Below are 16,507 nucleotides of genomic sequence, written 5' to 3' on the forward strand. Positions count from 1 at the left end.
TGGATGGGGAATCTCTACCACAGGAAGATATACTGAATAAGGAAGCTACATTTACCTTACCTGGCTGGATATTTGTTAACCTCTTGGGTTATAAAATAAGTAGGTGAGGAATTGGCTTTAACTTAAACAGTGCTGTAGTTTCAATTGCATTAGACAGAAACACTAAACCTTACCGATAATAATTTAAAACAGGTTGAAGATGCAAGTTATTTTCCTCGTTCCTGGGCTAGAACAGCCGCAATTTCATCAGATACATCTGGCATGGGAGGCCGCCAGTACTGGAGAGACGAGTACTCGCCCAGGGTCTCCTGATGGGCCACCGGGGGGAACATGTGGTTGGAAATATCACTAAGGTTGGAGTAGCTGTTAAAGAAGAAAACAACTTTAAAACACATCCACCATAAAAAGATAACAGTAATGACAATAAAGATGTATTTTGAGAATCCCAAAAGATCTTTATACATGTATTTAACCACTGTACTGCACAGAGCACCCTAATGTGCTCTGAGTCTGAGAGTTGTGCTATTTTTTTTTTTAATTAGGATATATTTTAATGTTTTTGAATGTTTTTTAATGTTTTCATCACTCTGTGTTTTGAAATGAAAATGGTCGAGTTTGGAAACATTTTGACATTAACTTTACCTGAACATTTATATAAAAACAAAAATATGTCCTTGACAATTGCACTATGAAGTTTTTGCTGAAACGAGGTGTGCAGTGCAGCGGTTAAAGTTCAAAATTTTATATTGTATTTTAAGTGCATAGTGTTTCTGCCCAAAATGTTAGGCATGTTAATGGCTTTGCAAGAATGTAAAAATATCATTATGATGTAACCTCACAAACCCATTGTACCTACTTGTAAATAAATAAATAAATAAATAAATAAATAAATAAAAATAAATAACCATTTCTCTTAGCATGCCGAGATTTCCTTAATTACTGTACAGTATATTTGTTCGAAATTTTTTCTTATGGAATGATAAAGCTATCCATTATATTATATATGGCTTGATTTTTTTGTTATTTCAGTTAAAAGTAACACAGAAATCTGATAAAATCTAACCTAACAAAACTGTCAATAATCCATGTTCTTAATACTGTATAATAATTGAATAATATTAATTCAAATAACCAATTTGAAAAGAAACATTTAAAAATACAGTACAGAAAATCACTCGGCCTGTTAGGCAAATTGGGACTTGCATACTAGGCCATGTAGTGCATTCTGGCTATTAGGTACATTATATATATTTAATTCATTATTTTGGGGGACAGGCAGCCACTGTGTGTTTATAAAAATTAGGCTTATATCGAGGTCCCCCCTCATGAGGTCAAAATTACAGACCCATCCCCTCCAGGATGCAACCCAAAACAGACTGAATCAAAACAGGCGAATTGAAACAGACTACTGCCTGGTTGAAAATGCGACCTACGTCTAAGTATCAAAAGAACTCCTCCACCAAGATACAAACAACCAAAACTTTGTCCAACTAGCCCCCTGCTCGTTAGCTCCACACCCTACATTGGAAGGGGGGGGGGGAGACCGACTCGGGTGAGCTGGGCTGCCACCAGCCAGTTCTTGAATGACAAAGGCCGCTGACTGTAGGGAGGGAGGGAGAGTGTCAGAGCGCGTCTGGGGCTCACCCAGAAATTGGCATTTCATTACAGTACATTTAATGGTGCTTTTCTGGGGGAAGCTCCTTGCTGCAAGGTAATGCTGTTTATTTTGTAGTTACGATGTAGACTGCTGTGCTCCACATGCAAGCTCTTAACATTTTTCTTTATTAAAAAACATTTGCCAGTCTTCTGACCATTTGTGGAGTTCATGTAGATAGCTCTCTTTGTAGGGCCTTAATATCATTTTCACTTTACCATAAATCTTGGTGTTATCTACACATTCGTTGATGTGGCTTGTAATATTCTCATCTATGCCATTGATGTATTGCATATGACAAAAAGGGGTTGGCTCTGAACTGGACCCTTGTGGCACCTCACTCACCACATTCCTCCAGATTCATTCATTCATTCCCGTTTAGCATGGCTCTTTGTTTTCTTTGTTTTAGCCATTCCAATATTCTACCAATTATTCCATGTGGGTACCTTATCAAAAGCTTTAGCAAAGTCCATGTACAAACACTACAGCGGCTGGAAGTCCTTTGTCTGAATAGCTTGGTTACCGTTCAAAAACTGTAAGCAGGTTTGTAAAACTGGATTTATTTTGAATAAACCCATGGATCATTGATAGATTGTAATCACCCTGTATATGTCTGTACCCCGTATTCGCCTGTGTTCGGTTGTTGTCCTACTTCCATGTTTGATCCCTATTCTAGTTCACTGGATTAGGGTTAGACTAAACAGTCAAGAAGAGATGGAAAGAGAGAGGGGGGAACAAAAGTATAAGACAGAGACAGGGAGATGAGGGAAGAAGGAAGAGGAGCGAAGAGAGGAGAGAGAGAAGGGGGAAGAAATGGATAGAGGAAGGTTTTGGTTCATGGGGTATATGTGGGAAAAGAAGGAACAAGGAGAGGGAGGAAGGGAAGGAAGAAAATGGAAGGCAGATGTTGTCACAATGGGTAGAAACTTATTACTACCCGAGCCACACGAGTATCTCGCATTTTTAGTTTTAGTTATGTATATGTATTTTGTGTTTTTATCTTTGTTAGCTACACCAGTAGTAGTAATTTTGATGATAGTAGTCCTCTGTATAACGCCAGTGACTTAAAGGCAAGCGTACCCGAATTAAATGAACAAATCCACAAGGGCCGTGACGAGGATTCGAACCTGTGACCATGTTGTAGCTCAGTCGATTAAGGCAGCGTCTGGGATGCTCTCGGATACAGGTTTGAATCCTCGTCACAGCCCTCGTGGATTTGTTCATTTGATGCATCATGTAATTATGATTTCTGTGTGTACCCGAATTACCCTGCCAGCACAATTAGATAAGAGGACTCTTGGGCTTGTTTGTAGAAGTGATGGTCGGCATTGGGGTGGCCCCTATATTCACTCGATGCCAATGTTTATGTTTCCCTTGTACAGTGCTAAAGTAAGGTCCCTTAATATTCAATGGTAGTGTGCTGTAAAGATACTGAAGAACTAATGGTTGTATCCAGCAAAGATATTGAACTAATGGTAGTGTGCATTAAAGATATTGAACAGCTAATGGTTGTGTACAGTAGAGATACTGACCATCTAATGGTAATAAAAAAATACTAGACAACTAATGGTAGTGTACAGAAAAGATATTGAACTAACGAGTAAATTGGAAAAAATTTGCAAGTGAACCAGAAATGCTGGAAAACAGAAGTGAAACTTACTGGGTGTGTGGCAAAGCTGTGAACAATACTTTACAATGGCCAAGATGTCCAGAGTCTATATTCGACGCATGGAGAATACGCACAATACATTATTAAAAAACTTACTGAAAATCCAAGTGCACGTGTGCACACAAGAAAGGCCAAGAGGACGAGTACACAAAGGAAGGGCCAAGTGGACGAGCACACAAAGGAAGGGCCAAGAGGACGAGTACACAAACGGCCAAGAGGACAAGCACACAAAGGAAGGGCCAAGTGGACTAGTACACACAGGAAGGGCCAAGTGGACGAGTATACATAGGAAGGGCCAAGTGGACGAGTATACATAGGAAGGGCCAAGTGGACAAGTATACATAGGAAGAGCCAAGTGGACGAGTACACATAGGAAAATCAAAGTGGACAAGTACACACACACACGTTATGATATTAGCAAAGCTTTTCATGCAATAAACAAAATGCATTGTAAGTTTGAAGAAAACATAAGTCAATTCATTTCAGTTGCAGACACCCGATAAACTCATGATTATAATGAAGCGGTAAACTAGCACTTGTGTGAGTAAAGAAAAGGATTCTGACTTTGAGAAAGTTACTGCATTTAAGCTTTCTGTTACTCCAGCACATCAGGAAAGAATTGTTGTTTCAGGCGCAGCCCAAAATGCTGAGTGTTAGTGGCTTTACAACAATGTAAAAACACCATTTGAAGTTATGTACTCTCACAAATCCAATGTACCTTCTTGTATCTTTTATTATTATATATATATTATATATATATATATATATATATATATATATATATATATATATATTTATATTTATATATATATATATATATATATATATATATATATATATATATATATATATATATATATATATATATATATATATATATATATATATATATATATATATATATATATATATAATTTATGTATGTATGTATGTTTCCACATACTGACATACTGTATGTACATAATTAGTATTAAGATAATTTTCTTGTTTTCTTGTTATTAACCATTTCAAGCTAAAAGTAGCTATTAATCAACATCAAAAGAAGCAAAGTAATGAGAGTAAACTGCCAGTTTGCTGGGTATGGAGAAAATGCACTTCAAGGGCAATCACCAACTGGATCACTGGTACATTAATAGGTCTTCAAAAAGATTAGTCAACAGCAGGTAAAATGGGACAAGAGCAAAGGCCAAACAAATTTTTGTACCAATTATGCTAGGGATGCATTACAAGCAAGCTGCTCCTCAAGTACTGCCTCAATACCAGGGTGCGCCACGTACGAGACGCTTACCCTATAGATCAACGTCTACTCTGTTGTAGGCCCATACTTGTGCTTGGACCGAGGGACTGTTCTTATCCTGAATCGCACTCGGGTTTTGGAATTCATCTCCCATCACCATTAGGTCCTTCATGAATTTGTATTCAAAATTCATCCAGTTTACCGAACACTTAAACTGTATGGTAACCGTCTAGATTTCCATCTCATTTGTTCTAATTATGAGTCAAGTGGTAATGACCTGATGGATAACCCTCCCAGTCACTATCCACATTATCAGTGAGTATATCACTGCTGTCATCATCTTCTAAATCACTGTCACTGAGCACTAAGTTGAAACTTTGAGGGACCATAGTTTTTTCAATGAGTGGGAAAATTTCATCAACTACTGAGCTTTGTCGTATATAACTGGAAAGACAAACAGTAAGAAGTTAACATTATGTAAGAATTGTGTCACTACCTGCAGGCTGTCTTGCCCAACCAAATTGTCTTAAAGTATTTACAAATGTAACAAGTCAAAAATATCAGTGAACCTCTGGTTTGCACAATAACAAATTAAGTCAACTTTAAGTAAACTAGGCAGACAATGGTACTAAACATTAAAAGTAAAACATCATGCATAGTACCAACAATTATATAAAATTCGCTGTATGTCTTGTACTACAAAAACAGATAAAGCAAAGAAATAAAAGTTGTATGCATTGACACACCATTTTCAAGGCTAATTGGAAAGGTTTAGTGGGATAATACATTTTTAAATCCAATGATGTTAAATGCTGGCTTTTATTATTTGCATAGAACAGACATTTGTATCAATTAACCCTTTTTAGCTGCTAGATACATGAAGTTAAGATTGATTTATGACAAACTGATTTGTGAAAGTAATTCCCCATGTATGGGTGTCTTCTTTGAAAACCCACAAAATGACAGAAATACAGTGTATAGTGTATGCACATTAAGTGTATAGATGTACAGAGCGAGTAATTACCTAAGTGTAGTTAGTACATGAGGAGACGTTCGCTCATGGCGTCCTGTCTTCCCAGCACTGTCATAATGCTTTAGAGCTATTGATGGTTTTGGCCTCTACAACTTTCTCACTTAAGTTGTTAAAAAAAAAAAAAAAAAAAAAAGATGACGACCTATGATGTCTTATTCTTGAAGTTGCTGGTTTCAGGAATTCCTTTTTTGTCAATTTGGTCGATTCCTGACATTATTTTGTAAGTGGTGATAATATCACCTCTTTTCCTTCTATCATCTAGCTTTGGTATATTTAATGCCTCTAGCCTCTCTTCTTAACTCCTTTTTCATTTCCAGAAGCCATTTTGTAGCATGCCTTTGCACCTTTTCCAGTTTATCGATGTGCCGCTTCAGATATGGGCACCATACAACTACTGAATATTCCAATTGTGGTCTCAAGTCATGAACAGTTTCTTCAGTATTTCACCATCCACATAATTAAAAGCAATTCTGAAGTTGGAAAGCGACACACATGCTCCTCGCACAATGTTCTTTATGTGCTCCTCTGGTGACAGCCTACTATCCAAGACCACCTCTAGATCTCTTTCTTGATAAAATTCTTTAATTCCTTTCCACATAATTTAATGAGTGTGGTCTATTTTATTCGATTCCACATTCCATAATATGGCATTTATTCACACTGAATTCCATTTACCACTTGCCGCTTCGAGCACTTATTTTATCTAGATCCACTTGAAAGTATGACAATCTAGGTGTTCTATCTTCCCTACCATGCAATATTTTCCTCACACCAGACCCCTTGAATTACTTTCATCAAACCTGACTTCAGGCAGTACTTCCCTTACACCTAACCCCAGGCAGTACTTCCTTTACACCTGACCCCAGGCAATACTTCCCTTACACCTAACCCCAGGCAGTACTTCCTTTACACCTGACCCCAGGCAATACTTACCTTACACCTAACCCCAGGCAGTACTTCCTTTACACCTGACCCCAGGCAATACTTACCTTACACCTAACCCCAGGCAGTACTTCCTTTACACCTGACCCCAGGCAATACTTACCTTACACCTGACCCCAGGCAGTACTTCCCTTACACCTGACTCCAGGCAGTACTTCCCTTACACCTGACCCCAGGCAATACTTCCCTTACACCTGACTTCAGGCAGTACTTCCCTCACACCTGACTTCAGGCAGTACTTCCCTCACACCTGACTCCAGGCAGTACTTCCCTCACACCTGACTCCAGGCAGTACTTCCCTTACACCTGACTCCAGGCAATACTTCCCTTACACCTGACTTCAGGCAGTACTTCCCTCACACCTGACTCCAGGCAGTACTTCCCTTACACCTGACTCCAGGCAGTACTTCCCTTACACCTGACTCCAGGCAGTACTTCCCTTACACCTGACCCCAGGCAGTACTTCCCTTACACCTGACCCCAGGCAGTACTTCCCTTACACCTGACCCCAGGCAGTACTTCCCTTACACCTTACACCAGGCAGTACTTCCCTTACACCTGACCCCAGGCAATACTTCCTTTACAGTAGTTGGGGGTTTGATGCAACCATCACACCTGACCCCCAGGCAGAACACCCTTCAGAGTAGTGGGTAATGAGCACTCCCATGAATGATTATCTTCTGTACTAGCTTCATTCTTTAATTATCTTGAGAATATCTATTGTAGCCCCTTACCCAAACATAGCTTGAAGTTTGATAGAAAAGTTTCCTTTAGCATCAAACTGCAGTGCAACCTCAATTACATAAACTATATGGGAACTGTATGGGAACCACTTGATTCCTTGGAATGAGGTAATAGTTGCAACTGGTGATGCCTTCTAGAGGCATTTGTGAAATGCAATTATTTTAAGACAAAAATATATTGCTTCAGCCGTTTCTTCTAATGTTCCTTTCATATTCACAAATCATTAAAATGTAATTGAAGCCATATTAAATTCGTTACAATTCATATCCTAATATTTTCCCATGATCTATGGGCTAATTTCACAAAGAAAATTTATATTTTAAACCTGTCATATAAAGGACAACTCCTTTGAGAACTTGTCAGTAAAAAGATTCCACCACATTTCCCACACACCATGACCTTCTGTTAGGCAAGGAAGTATGCAGAATTAGGAATTAGAATTGGTTAAACAGAAGTTCTCAAGAGGGCCAGAGACCAAAAGACACAAAACCTAAGTCAATACAGGAAGAGGCCAAATCCTCAAACATGCCAGCAATACAGAGAAGCAAGAAACAACTATACAGCATTGAGAAGAGAGGCAGAAATTAATTTTGAGAGAGAGAGATAGCAGACAAATGTAAAATAGAACCAGGCCTATTCCATGAATTCATTAAAAACACACTGCAGGTAAAGGATAAACTTCATTGGTTGAAAATGGGAAACAGATTCACAGAAAATTAAAAGGAAATGAGTGAAACATTAAAATAACAGTTCCAAAGAGTGTTCGGGCAAAATTAAATTTTTAGAGAACTAGACAATAAGAATTCCAGAGAACATCATAAAGCACATACGGGAGTCTAGAGATGAAGTGGAAAAAATGCTCAAGAAAATAGGAACAAAGCAGTCGATCTAGATGGAGTTTCACCTTGAATTCTGAGGAGTCCTGCCAGATATATGGAAAAAGGCTAACATATATCCAATCTACAAAAGTGGTAGCAAGGAAGACCCTCTTAATTATAGACCTGTATCACTGACAAGTGTGGTAGCCAAAATATTGGAAAAGCAAAAAATAATAAAACAAAATGGGTAGAACACCTTGAGAAAAATTATATGACTGACAGACAGACAGTATGCTTTTCGATCTCTAAGCTCCTGTGTAACGAATTTACTTTGTTTCTATGACAGGGATACAGAGATTTTACATGAAAAAGATGATGCATGTACTCTATCTGGAATAATGATAATAAAAAAAAACAAAAAAAGGCTTTTGAAAGTCCCATATATGAGGTTCTGGAAACTGGAACATACTGGAAGAGTAACAGGGAGGCTTCTAACATAGATGAAAAATTTCTAACAAAAATGAGGGCAGTAATCAGAGGCAGTGTATCGGACTAGAGAAATATCACAAGTGGAGTACCATCATAGATTTAAACTAACTAAACAAAGCTGCCGAAGAAATATAAGAAAATTCACTTTCGCAAACAGAATGGTAGACGGTTAGTACAAGTTAGGCAAGAAGGTGACAGAAGCCAAAACAGTCAGTAATTTCAAAGTGTTATATGACAAAGAGTGCTGGGAAGACGGGACATCACGAGCGTAGCTCTCATTCTATAACCACACATAGGTAAATTACACATTTCAATTCTTGCACTGGTAATGTTCATTGTCTACATAAACGACATACCAAAAGGAATGCAGAATTATATGAACATGTTTGCTGATGTTAAGATACTAGGGAAGATAAGAAACCTAGGCGATTGTCATGCCCTTCAAGAAGACCTGGACAAAATAAGTGTATGGAGCTCCACTTGGCAAATGGAATTTAATGTGAATAAGTGCCATGTTATGGAATGTGGAATAGGAGAAAATAGACCACATACAGATTAATTATGTTATGGAATGTGGAATAGGAGAAAATAGACCACATACAGATTAATTATGTTATGGAATGTGGAATAGGAGAAAATAGACCACATACAGATTAATTATGTTATGGAATGTGGAATAGGAGAAAATAGACCACATACAGATTAATTATGTTATGGAATGTGGAATAGGAGAAAATAGACCACATACAGATTAATTATGTGATTTTAATTTTTAAATTCTGAGAGAGAAAGAGATCTAAGGGTGGATCTAGATAGAAAACTGTCACCTGAGGACCACGTAAAGAACATTATGCGAGGAGCCTATGCTACGCTTTCCAATTTCAGAATTGCTTTTAAATACATGGATGGTTAAATACTAAAGAAATTGTTCACGACCTTTGTGAGACCAAAGCTAGAATATGCAGTGGTTGTATGGTGTCCATATCTTAAGAATCACATCAATAAACTGGAAAATGTTCAAAGACATGCAACTAAATGGCTTCCAGAACTAAAAGAGCTATGAGGAGAGGTTAGAGGCATTAAATATGCCAAAGCAAGAAGATAATAGAAAAAGAGGTGATACGGTCACTATGTACAAAATAGTAAGGGGAATTGCCAAAATTAATAAGCAAAAATTCACGAGACTTGGAACTTCAAGAACAAGAAGTCATAGATGCTAACTAAACATAACTGCAGAAGAAGAAAAATCACTTGCAAACAAAGTGGTAGACGGCTGGAACAAATTCAAGTGACAGAGGCCAGAACCGTTATCAGTTTCAAAGCACTACATGAAAAAGAATGCTGTGAATACAGGACACCACGAGCATAGCTCTCATCCTCAAACTACTGTACATCTAAGGTACCGGTGCTCATATACGTATCCCCATGTACAAGTGTGAGCCAGGACCTTTCAGTTGTGACTATTGCCTTGACCAGTGCACCACAGGACTCCCTCATACACTGTAAAGCACACAAAATCCACATAATGAACATATTTTCTGTCAACATTTTAATTTACAGTTGGAGGTGGAAGTTGGCTCACCATATCACTAGAGATGAATACAAAATCTTGATATTTAATATTTTGGAAAAGTACAGCTCTCTAGTTTCATAATTTTTATATTTAAATGTTTTAATCATTCCTTATTGTATATTGTACTTTCATGAAAATGAAGAATGCATAATAAATCTGATTTTTTTTTAATTTGGTGTTGAAGGAGGTTGGCTCTCTTGCTTAGCTAAATGAATTGTGGGGTTCAGTCCCCGAGCCCATTATGTGCCTCTGTAACCCTTTCGACTACTGCCCACAAGATGGGTATGGGGTGCATAATAAATGAACTAAACTAACTAACTATGCTGCCAGAAATAATTTTAAACCATGTAGCTATATTTTGAGACAGATATAAAAGCATTAAGTATTTTTTCCAAAATGATTTCATTTTTCATCATTTTTCAATTGTATTCTACAACAAAATGAATATGGTGTAATAAATGAATATTCAGTGTTTTTTTTTCATTCACAGTTTGAGATGAAGGTTTGGTTAGGATAGGTTCATACTTACATCATTGTGCATTCGTGTTGTCAAAATAATTTTTCACTACACTACATTCCTTGGTAAAGTAATAATATACTAATGTATGTTCTAGACTTTACCCGAGGGCCACCATCTTTGAAAACAAACGAGCTCTTTCATACAATGACTAATCTCTGATCATATGGTTTATATTAGTGAGGTCACACACCACTATAATGCATTAGTACAAGGCAAAAAGTCTCACATCATGAGATTCATTTGTGACAGTTTTCTTTAGGGCCCTAATTCTAAGAAATGCTTCTTGTTTTGCATTTTTACTGAAAATTTATGAATACTTTATAAAATACTTCAACAAACTTAAAATCACTAATGCCATATGTGTAGGTACACACAGGTGCAGTGAGGAGACAAGTGGATGCAACGTGTGAAGAACAGGGTGCTGCACTAATAATGGCATATGGTCAGCAGAGCAGTTTTTTTTTTTCTACCACAGACGTGGCCACACAGTTACAATGCTAACCAGCATATATACATTTTCTTCTGTCCTCCATGGACAGGGTTAGAGAAGCAGAGCAGTGAAAGATGTACTCTTCACTGTCCACTACCAGTGAAACTAAACACTTTCCTTTAGCATTTTTTTTTTCATTATATTAATGTCCAAAAACTATTGTAATGAAAATAATCTAAAATATATTTATTCACTGCTAGAAACTGAAGAACATATCTTGCCCGTGTTAAAATATGTTGCTAAGGAATAACCTGATACAGTACCTAAATAACAAGAGCACACCGTATAATACTTACGAGGACTGGAATGTCTGTGTCAGCTCGTGTTTTAGTTCGCCACGATGATTAATTGTGAAGATCCGGGAAATAGGAATCCCTACAGCACGGTATGCCCAAACATCCTAAAGAAGGTAAAATTTTCATTAGGATACACACAAGACATTAGGATGCTTCTCCCCTGTATCAACCTACCGTGGCTTTGCGCCCTGGTGAGGCCACTCCAGACCGACAACCAGAGCGCAACTCCATAGTCTCCTGAGACTGATGGATGCCTACTACTACTACTACACACAAGACAACATACCAATATAAACAAACACAATCTATCAGTTTCAAGGAAATGCATCAAGAAGTGTTTTACCATTAGGTAATAGCTTTCAATTACAATTTGCTGATGGATGTCCTGCGTTTGGTATCCCGGCTGTTTATATGAAAATATACATAGGTATGTTACATATTATTTACATGGAAAGAAAATATAGCTGATAAAAGCTGGAATTTACTGTTTAGATAAACATCACTACTACAATATAGTGTACAAAATATTGTAATACCAAGTCCAGTGAATATCAAACAGTGTATTACCACAACCTTTTACAAATGATATAGTCAAGACTGGCCATGTACATAATTATCCATTGTGGTAACAGATCTATGCTCCTGGGGCCAGATTCACGAAGCAGTTATGCAAGCACTTACGAACCTGTACATCTTTTCTCACTCTTTGGTGGCTTTGTTTACAATTATTAAACAGTTAATGAGCTCCAAAGCACCAGGAGGCTGTTTATAACAATAACAACAGTTGATGGGCAAGTTTTCATGCTTGTAAACTGTTTAATAAAAGTAACCAAAGCCGTCAAAGATTGAGGAAAGATGTACATGTTCGTAAGTACAGTACTTGCATAAATGCTTTGTGAATCTGGCCCCCCTGGAGTCCTGTCTTCTTAATTTCATATCAAATTTGGTTTCTTTCCACATTTCCCGAGGTTCTGTCAAAACTGCCTCTAGATTTTTCTTACCATTTCCCACCATCTGTAAGTGGTCGATGCAGTTAGTTCACAACCGAAAGAGGCCAATTACGATGACTAATGGAGATATACAAGTACATTTTCTTGAACACAATGACTGTTCACCTTGTAGTAAACAGGTTCCTGGGAGCGAGGCAACTGTTATGGGATGATTCTTGGGGATGGCCAGTCATTGGCTTTAGAGGGCTCTCGACAAGCTTGACAGGCTTCCTGATCCTGACACTACACTAATGAATAGACGCATTAGATGAAAGGAAATGAGCCCAACCATTTCCCAGAATCCCAACTTGGATTTGATCCCAGAATTCTCGATTGTGCGTCGAGAACAATAAAATGGGAACCAAGGTCATTTTTTACATCACTTATTCAGTAACTTGCAATTGTGTTCTCTTACTGTTTTAAATTTTTTTTTTTTTTTTTTAGCAAATCTTGCCATTTAATGGCAAGGTATTCGTATGGGCCAATAGGCCTTCTGCAGTTAACTTTATTCTTAATTGTCTTGTAATCTTTGAAAACTTGAGTGTCTTCTCTTCCTCTTGGGTTTATATGCAATCATTTGCATTTCCTCAAGTCTTTTTTCATTGACTGTATTTCTTACTTCTGGGATCAGTATGGCTGCTTCTCCCATAACACACTCGGTTGTATTTAAGGCAAAGGTACTATACTAAAGCAACAAACTCTAATTTAGGTTTAACATATTCTGTGTTACAGTATCAGACCACGGAGGAAAATTGAAACAGGAATTTCCTTAAGTACTTTCGTATATTAATACATCTTCAGAAGTATTAATATACGAAAGTACTTACGGAAATTCCTGTTTCAATTTTCCTCCGTGGTCTGACACTGTCACATTTTTAATCACGTGTCTATTTTCGTGATATACACACACATTGTGTTAAATACTAATACTATTCGTATTTAAAATACTAATAATAATACTAATCTGTATTAGTATTTTTCCTCCATACACACGAGGGTTATTCTAAAGTATGCTCACATTACAGAGGACACGTTCACCTTAACGTTTTCTGGCAAATGTCTACCATTTACAATTACTCTCAGACAAGTATATTTACCTTACAGCACTTCCTTAACATATTAAAATCTCTCTCATGCTTATTTTCACTCTCACATTTCCAGTAGGCAGAATTAATCTATTCAAATTCAAGCATTAGCTTTTATTATCTTGTAGTCTTTCAAACATTTTTGTATCCTCTAGAGATATGTTCATACAGTCATCAGTCCCACTACGTAATACCTAACAAATTCTCAACATTACTGGGGGCACATAATTGGTCTCATGGTTCTTTGTTAATCACTACCCTATCAGTGTTCCTACTAAAGCTCAAACAGGTGCACTATATAATAAAAATAGTAACATTATTTTTTTTTATAAGACTACACTGTATATTACATGAAAATTTGCTCCGATTAAAAAAATAAAAATCCATAGTAAAACAAAACAAAAATGCTTATTTTCTTCTTTGATTCATAGTGCAACACATTCATAGTAGGAAATTATGATTTATGTTACAGTTTTCCTAAGAAGGTATAGTGCAGTATTTTCAATATTTTCAACACCATAAAACCAGATGTATACAAGAGTGGAAGATGACAATTATTTAAATTATTTTTGGGTATGATTGAGAAAAATACTATCAACCAATATTATGTGCTTAAATATTGTAAAAAAAAATAATTAAATATCACAGACCTCTGAAAAAGGAAAGCGTTCTACTTACATTTATTTTGTTTCCATATCCAGAATAAAATGGATTTCTATCGACAGGGTAGAGAGCTTTTATGTCCCTTAAACAGGATTTCTTAAACTCTTCTGGTTTCTTCTCGATCACTTCACGATGGAAAGCTTGTATTAAAGAGGTTGGATTCAGCAGTAAAGGCCCATCGGGTAATGAAAGATCTCCCTGTTTAATGGATCTAAGGTAGTCTCTGGTAATGCGGGCCTGCCCTGTAAATATGAAGTACAGCAATTTAAGTAACTTTTCCATCTACAATATATTTTCAGTGTTAACACTTTCTGTATACCATACAGAAAGGTTTCCCAAAGTGAGAAGTATGCCCCTCAAGGAGGCAATTTGAAGATTATAGTAAATGTATGGCTGTTTCTCCAATATTCATTAACTGAATAACTAACGTACTTTTAAATTACTAACACAAGTTTTTGATAAATATTTGTCACATCATTTAGAAAGAATGTCATTTGGCCCCAAAATGACAGCCAGTTCTCAAAACGGCAGACCCAGGCAGATAATATACTAAAATGCCAACTAGAAAGCATAAGCAATACTGTAATCTCGATTAGCTTAATATGAGCTTTCGCGGGCAATTAACATAGTTGACATTTGTCTTATCTTTGAGATTGAGAACGCTTTGTCCTTTGTATCTGTGTACCGATCTTTGACTGCTCTCGCTTCCCCAAAAATAAAAATATTTGCAGCACTAGTACCCCTGCCTACATTAGTACTTCACGGCACTAAGGTTAGAATTGAACCTTACCAACTTATGCCCAAAACGCTATGCGTACTAGTGGCTTTAGGCATTGTATGTACTAGCTCTATCTATAAATCCAACATTATGTTTGTAAATCAACTATGCATGTACTTTCCTGAATAAAATTTACTTTACTTACTTTACAAAAAATTTTTTTTAATGTTAACTGTCTACACTAATTCTAAGTTGCCTTATCACTTCTGAAAGTAACATGTCAACAGTACAATTTTCATTGAAGAACCAACCAGATAACTTTGTTATATTTTTATGTATTTTCAATATTTTTTAGGCTAGCAGGCATTAAAATGCTTTTATTTATTATATGTAAGTGTATAATATGTATATGTAGTACACATACATTATGCATCTTTTTATCATCACCAATAATAATATTGATTTAATTTTCTACTGACACTAATATTGATTCAATATTAATGTCATCAGATAATGAATAAGAAATGTTGCTTTTGCCATGCTTACCTATCAGTAAGCATGCCAAATATGATTATCTTGGGGGCAGTTTGCCTCATGTCACCTTTCAACTATGCAGGACTGAGATAGACAGTGCAGCCAGCTGACTTGTACCACCTAACCGTACATCACAACTATGATAGTGGTATCTAACTTCTACTCCTGTGTTTTGTCAGTTTTCTTCCTAATGGAAATACGTTCCATTGTTTCTATCACTTTTAGCCCCATGGTTGCTACAGTAATGCATCTTGATAAAAAAAAACAAGTGGAGATATTGCAATAGATAACAATGCCATTGTAGATTCGGCATGTGAAGCAGCTCTAATGTTCGAGGCCCTAGTATGACAGTGGCTTGGGAACATTTCCACATCTCTTTTGGTCAATTTGAGTATAGGTTCTGAGTTATTATTGTCTGACAATAATACTTGTTGAATTACAAGTATTTGTCATATTTAATATCTTTTGTTTCTTGTTTTTATGAATTTTAAAAATATTTGGACTTTGCACTAAAATTCCTTTGGATATGGATGAACCAAATTTCACATGGTGCAATAATGATTCCCTGTTGACTTTCATTTATATATTTTTTACAATCCTTCCTCCGAATGGACAGAACGTTTTAATACTAAATGTAATAAGTACATTCCTGACTGTTTGCATAGTACATAAATACACTTAATTGTGCTGTTACATTTACCTCCCCATATATTCCTCATTTTCTGTTAATACAGTACACTCAAAATTTTTAGGTTGAAGTTTTTGTGTTCAATTCTATATACACAAGTTTTAAATATAAAGATTTTCTTTTCCAGTTTTATTAAACAATAGAGATTTTATACAAAATTTGAAAATACCCTGAGTATAATTTATTGAAAGACTTTAGTTTTGCTTTATTAGTTTTATAAAATTGTAATATCAATATAGCTATAGGTTAAGTACTAAACGTAATTAAGAAGCAATAAATGCTATCTACATGCTTGTCCCCCTACACTCCCAAGGTTAGGTTAGGTCGTGGTTTTCTATACAGCTTTTCAGGTAAACTCTAATATT

General features: G+C 36.4%; 1 protein-coding gene across 9 annotated transcripts in view; it reads right to left on the minus strand.

The window, feature by feature from the left end:
* Lpin (phosphatidate phosphatase LPIN) overlaps positions 1–16,507 on the minus strand; it is a 62,078-nt gene that overhangs the window by 5,154 nt on the left and 40,417 nt on the right. For 6 of the 9 annotated variants that reach the window (XR_011223631.1, XR_006774170.2, XR_006774172.2 and 3 more), the window contains 4 exons: positions 14,218–14,444; positions 11,466–11,569; positions 4,612–5,004; positions 226–363 (listed from right to left, as the gene is read on the minus strand). Coding sequence is in view for 3 of the 9 variants with exons in the window: in XM_069309104.1 (XP_069165205.1) it covers positions 207–363; positions 11,466–11,569; positions 14,218–14,444 (488 nt within the window). In the remaining 6 variants the exon portion in view is untranslated. Of the gene's footprint in view, positions 1–173; positions 364–4,611; positions 5,005–11,465; positions 11,570–14,217; positions 14,445–16,507 lie in introns of those variants that run through there. The other 3 variants (XM_069309104.1, XM_069309103.1, XM_045759803.2) reach the window with 1 other exon arrangement.

Source organism: Procambarus clarkii, chromosome 64 (assembly GCF_040958095.1).
Source record: "Procambarus clarkii isolate CNS0578487 chromosome 64, FALCON_Pclarkii_2.0, whole genome shotgun sequence".
NCBI lineage: Eukaryota > Metazoa > Arthropoda > Malacostraca > Decapoda > Cambaridae > Procambarus > Procambarus clarkii.